Source organism: Arachis hypogaea, chromosome 13, assembly GCF_003086295.3.
Source record: "Arachis hypogaea cultivar Tifrunner chromosome 13, arahy.Tifrunner.gnm2.J5K5, whole genome shotgun sequence".
In the NCBI taxonomy this organism is placed as follows: Eukaryota; Viridiplantae; Streptophyta; class Magnoliopsida; order Fabales; family Fabaceae; genus Arachis; species Arachis hypogaea.
Genome location: NC_092048.1, coordinates 13,798,387 through 13,814,051, shown reverse-complemented (window position 1 = coordinate 13,814,051; position 15,665 = coordinate 13,798,387). Strand labels below are relative to the sequence as shown.

The window sequence follows — 15,665 nt, the reverse complement described above, 5'->3', positions numbered from 1 at the left end:
TTTTTTTTATATTTAAACAAAAAAGCTCAATACACCCTAGTAGTGCAAATAACAACATATAAAAGAAAAAAAATGCAAAATAATAATTCTAAGGCTGATAAAAAATTTTAAAAAAGTGTTTGTGTTTTTTAAAATCATAATCAATTAAAAGAATAAAATTCATTACATGCTTTAAAAAAGTTCTCAAAATGATATGAATGCAAATAAAAAGTTGAAAAAATATAGGTTAATATTCAGGTTTTTTCTCTTTTATGTTTTTTAAATTGAATAAGTTATATTTTTCACGTTTTTGAATTCAATTTAGAAAAAATTAGTGCCAAGGACGATTATGAGATTTTAATTAATAAAAAGGATTAATCATATTAAAATTATAAAAAAATTAAATAAATATTATACTTAGAAGCACAGAGGAGAAGAAAATATAGAGCAAGAAACATAGAGAAAAAAAGAATAATAAGATAATTTTATCATTTCAAATCTTATTTATTGGTCTTTTTTTAGTATAATATCTATGTGGTCCTTTTTAATAATTTTAATATGATTGATTTTTTTATTAATTAAAGTCTCTTAATGGTCTTGGGCACTAATTTTCCCCCAACAATTCTTCCTAATTTTTGTTTTTTTGGTTCACGAAACAAACCTGAGTGAGAAAACCCATTTACCAAAAATAAATCCACAACGGAAATCCCAAAAAAGTTTATGGATAAGAAAAAGCCCAAAATCTAATGGACTTTTGTAAGTCAGGGTGCATCCAATTGAATTCTCCCTCTCCTCCTATTTCATCTTTCGTTCCATCCTTCTCTTTCTCTGTCTCTCTTTCTCTCTCTCAAATACGCATTGTTACAGCACTTCACCCTCTCAATCCCCACCCCTCTTTATTATTATTATTTTTTTCTTTTTTTTTCAAATTTCCCAACCCTCTTTTATTTTCCCCTTATAAAATAATATTTATTTTATTTTAATAAAAAGAAGGACGTAAAATTCAGGGGTTTTGTGGGGTGAACGATCCCCTAAACACGAAAAAATTGAAATCTAAATCCACCAAAGCATATGGCATTTCACGTAGCTTGCCCAATTACATGGTATTCTTATTCTAACTGTCTCTTTTTTTTCTTCTTTTTTTCTTTTTTCTTTCTTTTATTTTCTCTTATATTATATTTTCCCTCGCAATTTCAACTACGATATACTCAGAAACTAACTACATATCTATCGTTTGTTTTCTTTTCTCTTCGCTCTCTTCGTTTTTTCTTTTTTCTGGTTTTTCGGTGGTTTTTGCAGTCGTAGAATCTGCTTCTGCGCCTTAGGGTTTCCGCGAGCTCTTCATGGAACTGAAGCTTCCAATGGCTTCCTCAACGACGTTGCCGCGCTCGGCGAATTCCTCTCCGACAATCGAAAGGACACGGCCACCGTCAAGGTTGCAGTTCCCAAGGTCGTACCGCCTCCTCCGCCGCCGAATCCTACGCCGGATGGAGGAGTACCTGCCGCGGAAGAGGAGTCCGCATCGATGAAGGCAAAGCGCGTGGCACTGCAGCGGAAGGGCGCCGCCGCCATGATCGCCGCCGAGGAATACGCTCGCCGGTTGGAGTCCGGTGATGTTGCGGTGAGGCTTCTTCTTCTTCTTGCGAGGAGTCCGCCAATCAGTGTTTTACTGTTTGGTATTTTTTCTTTTTTTTTTTGGTTGAGAAATTGCGTGTGTATCATGGAACTCAGGTAGTCTAGGTTTCTGAGTTAATTGGTATGTGTGCTTTCGTTGACTAATTTGGTGGCATGGTGTTGCTTCAAATCTTGAGCTGAGCGCTTGAACCATAGGTTGGAAAACGAGTTGAGGATTATTCATGTTTATTTTTTATGTATGTGCTGCTGTATTGGATGCTAGAGTAATATTATTGTGTGAGGGTTTTTTTTCCCTCGATGTATTATGTATTACATGATCAAGTGAAGTTGGTTTGTGAGTTTGGTACTATTGGCTTATATGAACAGGATGCACCTGGAAATCCTGTTGGAGAAGAACCGGGCCAAGCTAATGCCAAAGTCTTTTGTCGAATGTGTAATCGTGTTGAAAACGAAGGAAGCGAGAGAGCAAAGAAGATGCTATCGTGTAAGAGTTGTAACAAGAAGTATCATAGGAACTGCTTGAGAAGTTGGGCACAAAATAGAGGTAAAGGAAGTATGTTTGTTTTCCTATATAATATATAGTGTGGTCTAAGTGCCATATCTTTACGTTAGTTGGGTCTTTTTCTGCAGATTTGTTTCATTGGAGCTCATGGACCTGCAGGGCTTGCCGAATTTGTGAGGTAGGTATTGGGTGGATAGGATGGTGTGTGATAGTATTGAGCTTACATAGAATAGTTTCTTGAATCCTCTTGGGAAAATTATTACCGGCCTCTTAATTGATTATACTCTCAATCTAGCTCTTTTATTTCATAAAAGTATCTCCATATTAACCTATTCACTCTCTAGAACAAAAAAGATTGTTATATCACTAGGGATTATATCTCATTTAGTTGCTTGATTATGTTTTTTTGGGTACCCAATGCCTCAGAACACATTGCTTGTCTTATTAGTTATTTTTATGGTATTGGATAGGAGATGGACATGCATGTTCAATTTAAAAATTAAACAAAAATAAGACATTTGTTTGATTATTACATAGTGTGAAACTCTTTTTCTCTTTTTCTGTTGTAATAAAGAAAAGTTATATTTTATACCAGCTATATCACATGCTTGGGGATGTCTGACTTCATTCAATATTCTAAAAGTATTTACACTCATTATATATGATGAATTTGTATGCTTTTGGCTATTGTTAGAGATATTTATGTCTTATCCATTCTTGGCTTCCATCTAGGCTTGCAGAAGGACAGGTGATCCAAGTAAGTTCATGTTTTGCAAAAGGTGTGATGGTGCTTACCATTGTTATTGTCTGCAACCTCCTCATAAGGTAGGATCTCTATCACTTGGTAGCATGTATAATATTGATTTTCAACATACTATTTCATTTACAATTATTTGTAATGCAGAATGTTAGTACTGGGCCATATTTGTGCCCAAAACATACAAGGTGTCACAGTTGTGGATCCAATGTTCCCGGAAATGGACTGAGTGTGAGGTATGATTCCAGAGTGTTTGTATCCTAAACATTGTTTCCAGTGTTTATTTTATTGGATGAATTATATATGCCCTGTATGTTTTTTGTTAGATGTTATGCAACCTTTATGTCTATTTAATTGTGAGGCCCTTATGATAGAAAGTGCCATGTAATAGTGTTTTACTTTTCCTGTTGAATAGATTTCGAAATTGTAGAGAATATCACAATTGCTTGTCCCCACTACCAAAACGAAAAGCATAAAAGAAAAGGGTTCAATTATAATTCTGTTTAACAAAATCAAAGGAGATTATAAATATCTTTTTGATAATTCATCTCTCCCTTCTGTTAAGCATGCATTGGATTATGGATTGTCCGTACTGAATGTATACCACCAATATGTCACATTGGCTAGTTAAAAATAGTTTAATTTTTACTTATTACATGATATTTAATTCCTCCCCTGCCCTTGCTGATTGAGTAATCTTAATTAGACGAACTTACCTTCTCCTATTTTCCAAATAAATTATATAGGTGGTTTCTAGGGTACACCTGCTGTGATGCATGCGGAAGATTGTTTGTGAAAGGCAACTACTGTCCAGTCTGTTTGAAGGTGCCAGTCTTTTCCCTTTATGTTCTTCTAGGGCATTGTTAGTAAAGCAGGACAATATTGGAGCAAGCTTGTAGAATGATTATAAAGGAAATTATTTGATGTATTTCTAATGTTAGAAGGAATTTATATGCAGATTTTATATTTTATTTAGGATTTTTTGATCTTTGAATATAGTTGAAGGATATAAACATGTATCCCCCTCCAACCCCCCTTTTCCTCCTCCCAACACCAAAATAATAGAAATGTTATCTGCATCTGTCGTACAGGATTGTATAGGTTCCCAAGATCTCGTCTTCTCAAGTATTATGTTTTGCTAGCTGCTAGCATGCATATTATCCTCAGCTATTTTATTTTTTTTCTCAGGTGTTGGATTCTGAAGGAAATCTGAGATTCATTGTGTATGTCTTATTTTGCAGGTTTACAGAGATTCAGAATCAACACCAATGGTTTGCTGTGATATTTGCCAGCGTTGGGTGCATTGTCACTGTGATAATATTAGGTTAGTTAGTTTACCTTTTGCAGCATTTCGAAGGTGAACTGCTTTCATTTGCAACCAAGAATATATATTTTGATTAGCATTCCATTTTTTGTGTCATTTCCATTGTGAACTTCATGATTCTATTTCCTTTTATTGCCTCGTTGATTAATATTTTGAGTTTATTGTGATATTTGGAATCTATTGTCAATTTTTTTTTTACTTGTTTTTCTTGAGAGATTGTTGACTCTTGACATTGTCTTCACATAGCCACTAATTTTGACCTTGAGGTTAGTCATCATTTTTCCCTGTTTAAAGTTTGCTTATTTCATTTTGTTTTTTGTTTTTGACAGTGATGAGAAATATCACCAATTTCAAGTGGATCGGAATTTGCAGTATAAATGTCCTACTTGTCGTGGGGAATGTTATCAGGTATGGATCATGCCTTCAATATCAGAAACCATGTAACAAGCCTCTTGATATTAGTCTATGTTGATTTTGTTCGTTGTACCATGCTGTATGTATTTGTTTATGTGTATGCTCCAGATCAAGGGACTTGAGGATGCAGTTCAAGAGCTTTGGAAGAGAAGAAATATTGCTGATAGAGATTTAATTGCCAGCTTGAGGGCTGCAGCTGGTTTGCCAACTCAGGAAGAAATATTTTCTATTTCACCATTTTCAGATGATGAGGATAGCGAGCCTTTGAAATTAAAGAGTGAATCTGGCCGTTCCTTTAAATTCTCTTTAAAGAATTTATCGAATAACTCACCCAAGAAGTTTAAGGATTATATAAAGAAATCTTCAAACAAAAATTCTAAGAAAAAGGACTCTCAGTCGGTTATGACTAATAAACCAGACATGCACTATAGTTTTGAAGGACAAAGCGATGTAAAATCTTTACATAGCTTGGATGATGATAAGAATGATGATATACAATCCCAAAGAAATGAAGGTCCTGAAGTTTATTCATCCCCTGCTGCTGGAAGCCTGAGCCAAACTGAAGTATCTTGTCCTATCAACAAGACAGGGATTTTGAAACATAAGTTTGTTGATGAGGTGATGGTTAGTGATGAAGAGAGGAAGCCCAGAGTTTTCCGAATCAAAAATAATAAGGCACATATACTGAATAGTGAAGATGAGATTGGAAAAGATGGTGATAAGGCTGAGAGTGTCAAAGGTAAGAAGTTGGTCATTAATTTGGGTGCACGGAAAATTAATGTGGCTAATTCTCCCCGCTCTGATACTTCAAGCTGCCAAAGGGATCAAGATCTGGTTACTGTTAATGGTATACATCTCAATCAAGTCTTATTTATTTTTTTGATTGATTGTTTGTATTTCTGTTGTTTGTTTGTATTTCTGTCTCCCTACTTACAATGTATTAACTTGTGAAATTGGGGTTGTGGTACTTGTTATTTGAAATTGTGTTTGGCTGATTTCTTAATCAATGTCACCCTTTCCTCCCCAGAAAATCATTGATATACATCAATAGGGAAGAGATATGTATACAGTTATTAACAGTGATTGCATTGTGTGCGCTTTTGGTCTTGAATAGTTTGAAGCTCTCTTCTTCCTTCTTTTTCTTTGTTTTGTGACTTCTCCTGTTCAAATTTTCTTCTCAGGAAGTGAAGATATAAGCCAAGTAAGGAAAGGATTTGCATCAGATAGACATGATGGAGCCGCTAGACGTGTTGATGGTAAAGATAGTGTTGCCTGCTCTTCTTCTATCCCTGAAGTCCATAATATTTTTGCAATTACCTTCCACTGTACTAAGTATTAGCATATGAGTTTTGAAGATATTTCTAGTATTAACTCAAGTTTCTAGGAATAGTAATTGAGGTTCATGTGACTTACAGGAAGCAATGTTGACTCTGGCCAATCAAAACATTTAAAGGTTTCAGGTAGAGAAGAAAATTTCATTAAACTGGGGAAATTGAAGCCAGAAGTTCAGAAATTCACTCTACCATCTGGTAGAGGTGAGGTTCCTTTAGATCAAACTCGCATCTTGCAGGGAAAACGTGGTACTGATGCAAACGTGGAAGCAACACCAAGAGGTGAAAGAACATATCATCGGAGGCCGAAAGAAGGCATTTCTGATGCATATGATGGGACAGATAACAATCATAATCAAACACCTTCACATTCTTTGGCAAAAGATTCTAAACCACTACTCAGATTTAAATTCAAGAAACCTAGTGTAGAAAGTAAAAATTCTATTATTCAAGAGGAAGAAAAGACTACAATCAAGGGCCAGAGGTCAAAAAGGAAGAGACCTTCACCTTTCAAGGAGAAAGCATCATTTAATGAGGCTGGAGATGTAAATCAATCACAGACGGGAAATCTAATGGATGAAATCATGGATGCTAACTGGATATTGATGAAGTTGGGCAATGATGCAATTGGTAAAAGAGTTGAAGTTCATCACACATCGGACAATTCTTGGTTAGTAAATAACTAATATTAAATAATGGCATGCCAGCGAAAATGATGCATACTTTTGTACCAGCCCGTCAAGTTCTCTTCTACTTTGTGTCTAATTAGTTTATCTTTCATATCTGAACACTTTTATCTACTATTTATCTGATTACTGGCTCACTGAATGGATGAAACTTGGACCATCTTTGTCCATACTTAATTTGATTTCATCGACAGTTCAACGCATTTCTTTGTCATGAGGCATTGACTTTGTAATAGGCTACAGTCTACATTTTCTTACCTTCTGCATGTTTGTATAGGCATAAGGGAGAGGTTACTGATATAGTTGAAGGCTCATCGAAATTGTACGTTACCTTAGATGATGGGAAGATCAAGACCGTGGAACTCAGGAAGCAGGGAGTTCGCTTTGTTTCTCAAAAGCAGAAAAGGTCAAAGACATGATCGCAAATCTTTATCAACTATTAGTGATCCTCTCATGTGGCGGTGTTCCTTTAACTTGAAGATTATTTCATCTGTGAGGCCTCTACTTATTGAATTTGTATTGCTAGCCTCTTTCAATGATGCTGATCTTTGGGTGAAGCATTCTCCGATTGGAGCTAATTTTCAGATTTTTTTAGCCAGAATTTAGCTTACCTGCCCCTGCCCTTCTTTGGGTCGCAGGTTGTTCCTGCCTTTCTGGGCAAATTAATTTTTTTTTCTTCTCCGAGTTGAGATGTACCAATTTCACAAAGTAGTTCTGTATCGTGATGTATAGGTTACCCATTCCTTTAGAATAGTAGGGCAACTTAGAGCCCGAGAAGTACTAGATGTAATGATGTATTACTTGATTAGGGCTACTAATAGTATTTGGATTGCAGGCTTCATCATATGAATTTATTTTCTCGAATGCTGAAATTCAAATTATCGTCATTTTCTTAAGGTGCATGGTAGATTTTGGTGGTTGTGACTTGTGCTAAAAGATTTTGTTCGGAACCCACAAGGATAAGCAGGAACTACATATTGATGTGGGTATTTTACTTAAGGGGGATGCTACACATTTATGTAACCAAGTAACCAAGTTGGTCCAACACAAAAAAATCTAATACCATTAAATGAAATGTGAAATACACGTGTTCAACATACACGAAATCGCTCTTATCCAACGCTTCTTTTCATGCTCATTTACACATAGCGTCTTCTTTTTAGCCTTCTTTTTCGCGTTCCTCCTTCTCCTCCTTTTTCGCGTTTCTTCTTCTTCACACGTTTTCTCTTTATCGTCATTCTTTTGTTGTTGTTGCTGCTGTATTTTTTTGTCTTTTCTTCCTTCTCTCTCTGGTGAAGAAGTAGTAGAAGGTGAGGAAGAATAATTTTGAATAGTGTAGAATGAACCGAACACATTACTCATGGTGAAGCAAACACAGTATTCATAGTGAACCAAACATAATACTCATGGTGAACCGAACACAATACAATTGTATAGTACTGAGTGAACGAACCCTGTATGCTAAACCCTGAACCCTAAACCCTAAATCCTACCGTAAACCCTAAAACTCTGAACCCTAAACCCTAGACCCCTAAACCCTAAATCCTCAACCATGAACACGGTGAACCGAAATTAATACAAGGAGCAAACCGAAAGTTTGAAACACACTGAACCCCTGTACACTGAACCCTGAACCTATAAACCCTAAAACCCTAAACCCTGAAACCCTATTGTCATTCTTTTGTTGTTGTTGCTGCTGTATTTTTTTGTCTTTTCCTCCTCTCTCTGGTGAAGAAGTAGTAGAAGGTGAGGAAGAAGAGTTTTGAATAGTGCAGAATGAACCGAACACAGTACTTATGGTGAAGCAAACACAGTACTCATGGTGAACCGAACACAGTACTCATGGTGAACCGAACACAATACAATTGTATCCATTATATAAAATCAAATTCAAACAACTTTTTACAGAATGAACCGAACACAGTACTCATGGTGAAATAATTGTATAGTACTGAGTGAACGAAACATAATCCATTATATAAAATCAAATTCAAATAACTCTGCCTACAATTTACATATTATCAATTCAATTCAATTTAATTCAGTACACCTCTGTCCATTTAATTCAATTCAAATTAGCAATTGCATTCCATTCAATTCGATTCAAAATTGAATAATCCAAACTTTGTCAGTTTGATTCGTTTCAGAAGAGTAATCCAAATCGCTCTCCTGATTTAAAGTTGAGTCATTTGTTGTTTCGATTCAGAAGTGCAGATCGAAGAAGAAAACGAAGGAGAATAGGAAGAAGATAAATGCAACGTAACTAGATCGAAATAAAAAAACGAGAAGATGAACGCGACCAGAGGAGAACGACGAAGGCAATGCAGATCAATAAGGAAGAACACGAGTAGAGAAGAAGAAGAAGAAGGAGGAGGAGGTTTACGTTGCAGCACGTTATATGTAGCGCGTGTATGACAAACGAGTGAGGAGTGGAGGACGCGCGTATGAAGGAAATTACTTGGTTAACAACCATGTAAAAAATTCATGGATGCAGAGAAAAGTTTTTTACTTGTAACTTGAAAAGATTTTTAAATCACCAAGTTAGCCTCTTGTATATTAGTCAACAAATGTGTGTATAATATCAAATCTAATTCTTTGAACTATAGAATAAATGATCAAATTGGTATAAAGAATATCAATAGTCTTAGTTTCAATTTTTGCATAATTCACGGTTTAAATTTTTCTGTAGTTAATGTAATTTTTTTACATATTTAAATTATATTATAACTACTTTAGATTACTCAAGGGTGTATTTGGCTATTGTCTTAAACAAATAGAGATATAGATACATGAACACAAAGATTCACAAATTTTATAACAAATGTGATAAGGGTAATTTTGAAATTTAAAAAATATTCAAGTATCCTCAGGTAAGTCTAATATTTTGAATTTTAGAATATTTAATTTTTTAATAAAATATTCTGTTATTTCATATATTTTTATAACGTTAGTGACTTAATTAAAAAAATTAAATAATAAGAGGACTCAATTAAAAAAAAATGTATAAAAATTTAATTAAAAATTCAATAAAATTATAAAAACCTTCCCAACAATTAAACTTTTTTATTTATGTTGTTCACACCCCCAACTTCTAATTCAGCCACCACCACCGCCACTTCTGCGGTAGTTGTCGCAGACCACCAAGCACAATTACGCAATATTCATCATGTAAGAACTAAGAAGTTTAAGTGTTTAACGCCTCACTTGTCCTTTGTTTTTTTTTTTAGGTTTAATTACTCTGTTGGTCTCTATAGTTTCACCAAAATTTTAATTAGGTCCCTATACTTTTTTTCTTTTTAATTGGGTTTCTATACTATAATTTTATTTTCAATTTAATCCTTACCATAACAAAAATGTTTAAAATAACAGAATATTCCATTAAAAAAACGAATATTCTCTTTGTTAAAATTAAAAACCAAATTAAAGAAACTTTAATTTTTTTAAAATTCCAAAATACCCCTTCACATTGCACCGCACTCTTCGCTGAGCTTCCCTGTCGCCGCGTTTCCTCCGCTTGGCATCCGTCGCTGGTCGTCTGCCATCACTTATCGTAACCCTGGTGTGCTCCACTACTCGCAGAATGCCACGCTGGTCCTCCATCGCCATTCCCTTCGCCTCCCTTTCGCTCACGTTCGTGATCGCCATTCCCTTCGCTTATTCACACGCTTTTGTCATCGCCGTCCCTTTCGCTGGCATCCCGTTGCTGCGCCGTCCCCATTGAATTTGATGTGAGTTTGTTTGATTCTTTGTTTCAACTTCTATTTCTGTTCATGTTTGATTCTCTCTGTTCCTGTTTCTTTCTTGTTTGGATGTGAGTTTGTTGAATTTTTTTGAATGAACATTTGTTGAATTTGTTTAATTATTTTGTTTCTGTTTAATACCTCCTGTTTGATTATCTTCTTGTTTAATACCTCCTGTTTAATTATTTTGTTTCTTGAAGAAGGTATGCTTCATCCATCTCATAAAACCACCTTTTTTGTTTTAATGTTATTTTCTGATGGTGCTCATGTATGTATATATGTTATTAAATCTTGTTGTAGAATGATGAATGAATGCTAATAAGTCATTTGACTTTGTTTGAGTGCTTTTATAGGATTTCAGCAAGGAAAATATGGATAAACTGGGACATGGAGTTTATGAGCCTTTGGATGTGAATCTCCTCCCACCTCCGCATCTAATCTATGCTGAGAATCCTAATGATTCTGGGAAGGTTAATCACATGGAATAATTTAATCGTCTGCTATTAATTTATTATGTTCCCTGCCTCCGGATATTTATAGAGGTGAAGGAAGTTATGAAATAGAGTTTAGAATGTACTTCTAAACATGGCTTCAGAATTTTCAATTTTGTCTCTTTTAAGAAGATCCTTGCAAATCGTTTAAATTTCTCACTGAAAAATAACTATGTTTTAAACTATTTGAACTTCAAATCAAGCACCATTGCTTGAGCTAACGACTTTCAAATGGGTCTACAGAAACTTTGATTAAGTAGCTTGTGATTCTAAACAAGCAAAAACAAAAACACAGCATAATAAATTTTCTTTGGATTTTGCTTTTAAATTTGTTTTGTATCTAATGCTTTGAAATTAATAATTTCTTGTTTAAGGGAATCTTTCCTTTCTTGATTCATGTATCAAATGGTTTTTATTGGTATTATCAAAACGTTGCCCCACTCCATTATGGTCAATTTTTGATATAACCTTTAAAATGATCATTTTTTATATAATGGTTCAATTTGTGTGATGATTAATCCTTTTTTTTCTTTTTTCAATCTAGACATTGGTTCGGCACCAGTTACAGACATTGTTCTTTCAAAATCCTTCTCGGTTCAGAAACAGACAGTTATCAATGTTATTGTTATCCTTTGTTATTATTGATTCCTATGCTGGTTCAGAGAATGGGAGGCTGCAACACAATAACTAATTTTTAAATTATCTGTATTACACTGAAATTACGTTTTTTATGATTTTTGTTTTTAGATTTCAAATTTCAATAACACAAATTATAGTCTTGTGGTTTTTATGGTGTACCATGATATGATAAAGACAAATTATATTCCATGAATCCACACAGATGTAAAATGTTACATGATCATAATGAATACTTGAATGATAGAAACTGAATTTTATATATACTTATTACTACTATTTCTGTTTCATTTTATCTATTACTTTTTTTTGTATGTTCTTAAGATGTATTTTAAAAGTCAAGAAGAAAGAGAAGGTATTTTTGGTACAATTTGTATATCAATAAGCAAAAGAATGATAGTGACAAAATAAAACGGATTATAGGAATATTTTTCATGTCGTAGAATCATTGAATAGGGATTATAGTAATATCTTTAGTTGAATATTTATAACTTCACCGAATTTTCAATTAGGTCCTTATACTTTTTTTTCTTTTCAATTAGGTCCCTAAGGGTATATAAGTAATTTCATAATTCACTAATATTTTTTTTTATATTTAACGTTAACAGGGACTAAATTGAAAAGAAAAAAAGTATAGGGACCTAATTGAAAATTCGGTAAAACTATAGGGACCTGTAAAGTAATTAAACTTTTTTTTTATTCATTATTAACTAGATTAAGACCGGCACAAAGAGCTAAATTAATTATATTATATGGTATAAATTTAAAATGCTATATATATATATTGCTTAAAAATATGTTAGATCATATATAAATTAATATTAAACTTAAAAATGTTGTGATAAGTTCAAAAGAACGTGGATGCCCATTTTTCTTATGAAAAATGAAGCTCCCAAGCCAAAATGATATTAAATGAAGTTTTGAATGTTTGACCTTTTGTATCTATAAATAGGAGGCTAAAGCCTTAGGATAATCACAACAACAATAAGAATATAACATTCTTCTCTCTCTTACTATTCTCTTTCTTATATACTTTATTTTAATATTATTCAATACATAATTATATATATTATATTGATATAGTAATTCTAGTGAAAATTACTACGAGTGTTATCAAATTATATTTCTATATTTTATATTTGTTATCTCTTCCTTATTTATTTATTTAGTTATTTTACAACACGTTATCAGCACGAGACTCTGATCAAATTTTTAGAAGATTCAGGTAACAAATTTTTATTATGTTGAAGCTCTCTCATCTTGAATTCAATGCTCTTGATATATCTGGAAACAATTATTTATCATGGATACTAGATGTTAAAATTCATCTTGATTCAATGGATCTTGGAGATACCATTAAGGCTGAAAATAATGCATCCCAGAAGGATAAAGCCAAAGTCATAATTTTTCTTCGTCGTCGTCTTGACGAAGGATTGAAAAATGAATATCTCACATTAAAAGATCCTGCAGATCTTTGGAAAGACCTTGAAGAAAGGTACAATCATAAAAAAAACGGTGATACTTCTTCAAGCTCGATATGAATGGACGCACTTGCGTCTACAAGATTTTAAATCTATAAATGAATATAATTCTGCAATGTTTCGAATCACCTCACGAATGAAATTATGTGGAGAAAAAATAACTGATCATGATATGTTAGAGAAAACTTTCTCAACCTTCCATGTCTCGAATGTGCTCCTGCAGCAGCAGTATCGAGAAAAAGGGTTTAAAAGATATTCTGAGTTAATTTCTTGCCTTCTTGTTGCTGAACGCAACAATGAGTTGCTCTTGAAAAATCATGAAATGCGCCCAACTGGCGCCGCCCCATTTCCTGAAGTAAATGCGACAAATTACCCCAGAAGAGGTAAATGGCAAGATTTTAATAACAAGAAAAATTATGGAAGGAAAAGGAATTATATTCAAAAGAGAGGATCTCACTAGAAATGGGATAAAGAAAGAAATATCGGGCAGAGTAAATCAACAGAGAATAAGTGTTTTCATTGTAGTGGAAAGGGCCATTGGTCACGTACCTGTCGTACCCCAAGGCACCTAGTTGATCTTTACCAGGCATCTTTGAAAAAGGATGACAAAGGAAAGGAAACAAATTTTGTTTCAAATGATGCTAAAAATTCCACCACTCATTATGATGTATCTGATTTCTTTGAGGACCCTGAAGGAAATATTGGTCATTTGATCAATGATGGAATAGTTTAATGTGTGAGATTGTTAAGTATTTATGTAAATAAATAATGTAAAGAACTTATTGTTAAGTTTTATTTTCTATGTATTTAAGTTTCAAATAGGATGTATATAAATAATGAAATATTAATGTTTATAAATTTTGAAATCATTAAATGTGTCATGTTTTAAAATGAAATTTTAGTATATGACATTATTTTTATGTACAGAATTTCTTAGAAAAATAATTCCGATCAAGTATTCAATTTAACTATGCATACTACTCATGTTATTATTATTTGTCTTTGAAGAGAATGGCAAGGATATGTAATGAAGATGTATGCCTTGCGGATAGTGCAAGTTCGCACACCATTATCAAAAGTGATATATATTTTACCCATCTTGTGCCAAAAGAGGAATATGTTAATACTATTATTGGCTCAGGTAATGTGATAGAAGGTTCTGGAAGAGCTATAATTTTGTTTCCTGGAGGAACAAAATTTATAATAAATAATGCACTATTATCTACCAAGTCCCTGAGGAACTTGTTGAGTTTCAAAGATATTCGCTGAAATAGATACCATGTTGAGACAATGAATGAGAAAAATCATGAGTATTTATGTATCACAACTCATGATTCAAATAAGAAAGTTATATTAGAAAAATTACCTTCACTTTCATCTAGGTTGTATTATACCAAGATTAGTGCAATTGAATCACATGCTATTGTAAACCAGAAGTTTACTAGCCCTAATGAATTCATAACTTGGCACGACCGATTGGGTCATCCGGAAACAACCATGATGAGGAGAATTATTGAAAACTCTCATGGACATTCACTAAAGAACCAGAAGATTTTTAAAACTAATGAATTTTGTTGTGCTGCATGTTCTCAAGGGAAGTTAATTTTAAGGCCATCACCAGTAAATATTGGATTTGAGTCTCCTGAATTCCTAGAAAGGATTCAAGGTGATATATGTGGACCCATTCATCCACCATGTGGATCTTTTAGATATTTTATGGTCCTGATAGACACATTTTCGTGATGGTCACATGTATGCTTATTATCTTCTCGCAACCTGGCATTTGCGAGATTACTAGCTCAAATTATTTGATTAAAAGCACAATTTTCAGAAAATCCAATCAAAGCAATTCATCTTGATAATGCTAGTGAATTTACTTCCCAAGCTTTTGATGCTTATTGTATGGCTAATGGAATAAGTGTTGAACATCCAGTAGCTTATGTTCACATACAAAATGGATTAGCAGAATTACTTATTAAGCGCTTCCAATTAATTGCTAGACCCTTACTTATGAGAATAAATCTCCCAACTTCGGTTTGGGGCATGCTATTTTACATGCCGCAGCACTTATTCGATTGAGGCCAACGAGTTACCATCAGTTCTTTCCTATGCAATTAGCTTTTGGCCAGCAGCCAAATGTCTCCCATTTAAGAATATTTGGGTGTGCGATACATGTTCCCATTGCACCACCTAATCGCACCAAAATGGGACCCCAAAGAAAATTGGGGATATATGTTGGATATGATTCTCCCTCTATAGTGAGGTATCTTGAAATACAAACTAGAGATGTATTTAAAGCTCGGTTTGCGAATTGTCATTTTGATGAATCAAAATTTCCAACATTAGGGGGAGAGAATAAGCTTCCTGAAAAGGAACTTAATTGGAATGCATTATCGTTGATGCATTTAGATCCTTGATCAAGGCAATGTGAACTAGAAGTTCAAAAGATTATACATTTGCAAAGAATAACAAATGAATTACCTGATGCATTTTCCGATACAAAGAGGATAACCAAATCTTATATACTAGCGGAAAATGCTCCAATTCGAATTGATGTCTCAGTTGGACAAATTGTCACCGAAGCAAATACACGCCAGAAGCGTGGCAGGCCTGTCGGTTCCAAAGACAAAAATCCTCGAAAGAGAAAAGAGGTAAATACTATTCCTGTTGAAAAAGACATAGTAGAGAC

At 33.8% G+C, this 15,665-nt stretch overlaps 1 protein-coding gene and 1 long non-coding RNA gene across 3 annotated transcripts; both read left to right on the top strand.

Moving 5' to 3' along the window:
• The first annotated feature begins 764 nt into the window (after positions 1–764).
• LOC112737352 (uncharacterized) lies at positions 765–7,524 on the top strand. Its single transcript, XM_025787210.3, has 13 exons — positions 765–1,082; positions 1,279–1,600; positions 1,981–2,158; positions 2,245–2,294; positions 2,849–2,941; positions 3,021–3,109; positions 3,620–3,698; positions 4,115–4,197; positions 4,527–4,605; positions 4,720–5,458; positions 5,793–5,867; positions 6,027–6,612; positions 6,906–7,524. Exons 1-13 carry the CDS (start codon positions 1,051–1,053, stop codon positions 7,045–7,047), a joined length of 2,547 nt encoding a protein of 848 aa, XP_025642995.1. The 5' UTR covers positions 765–1,050; the 3' UTR covers positions 7,048–7,524.
• A 2,535-nt stretch (positions 7,525–10,059) lies between these two features.
• On the top strand, positions 10,060–11,774 carry LOC112737351 (uncharacterized). 2 transcript variants are annotated; one of them, XR_003812953.2, is made up of 3 exons: positions 10,060–10,356; positions 10,722–10,910; positions 11,404–11,774. It is a non-coding gene; the product is annotated as an uncharacterized lncRNA (long non-coding RNA). The 2 variants fall into 2 exon arrangements; XR_003168941.3 differs by having other exon boundaries at positions 10,066–10,356; positions 10,722–10,838.
• The last annotated feature ends 3,891 nt before the right edge of the window (positions 11,775–15,665 follow it).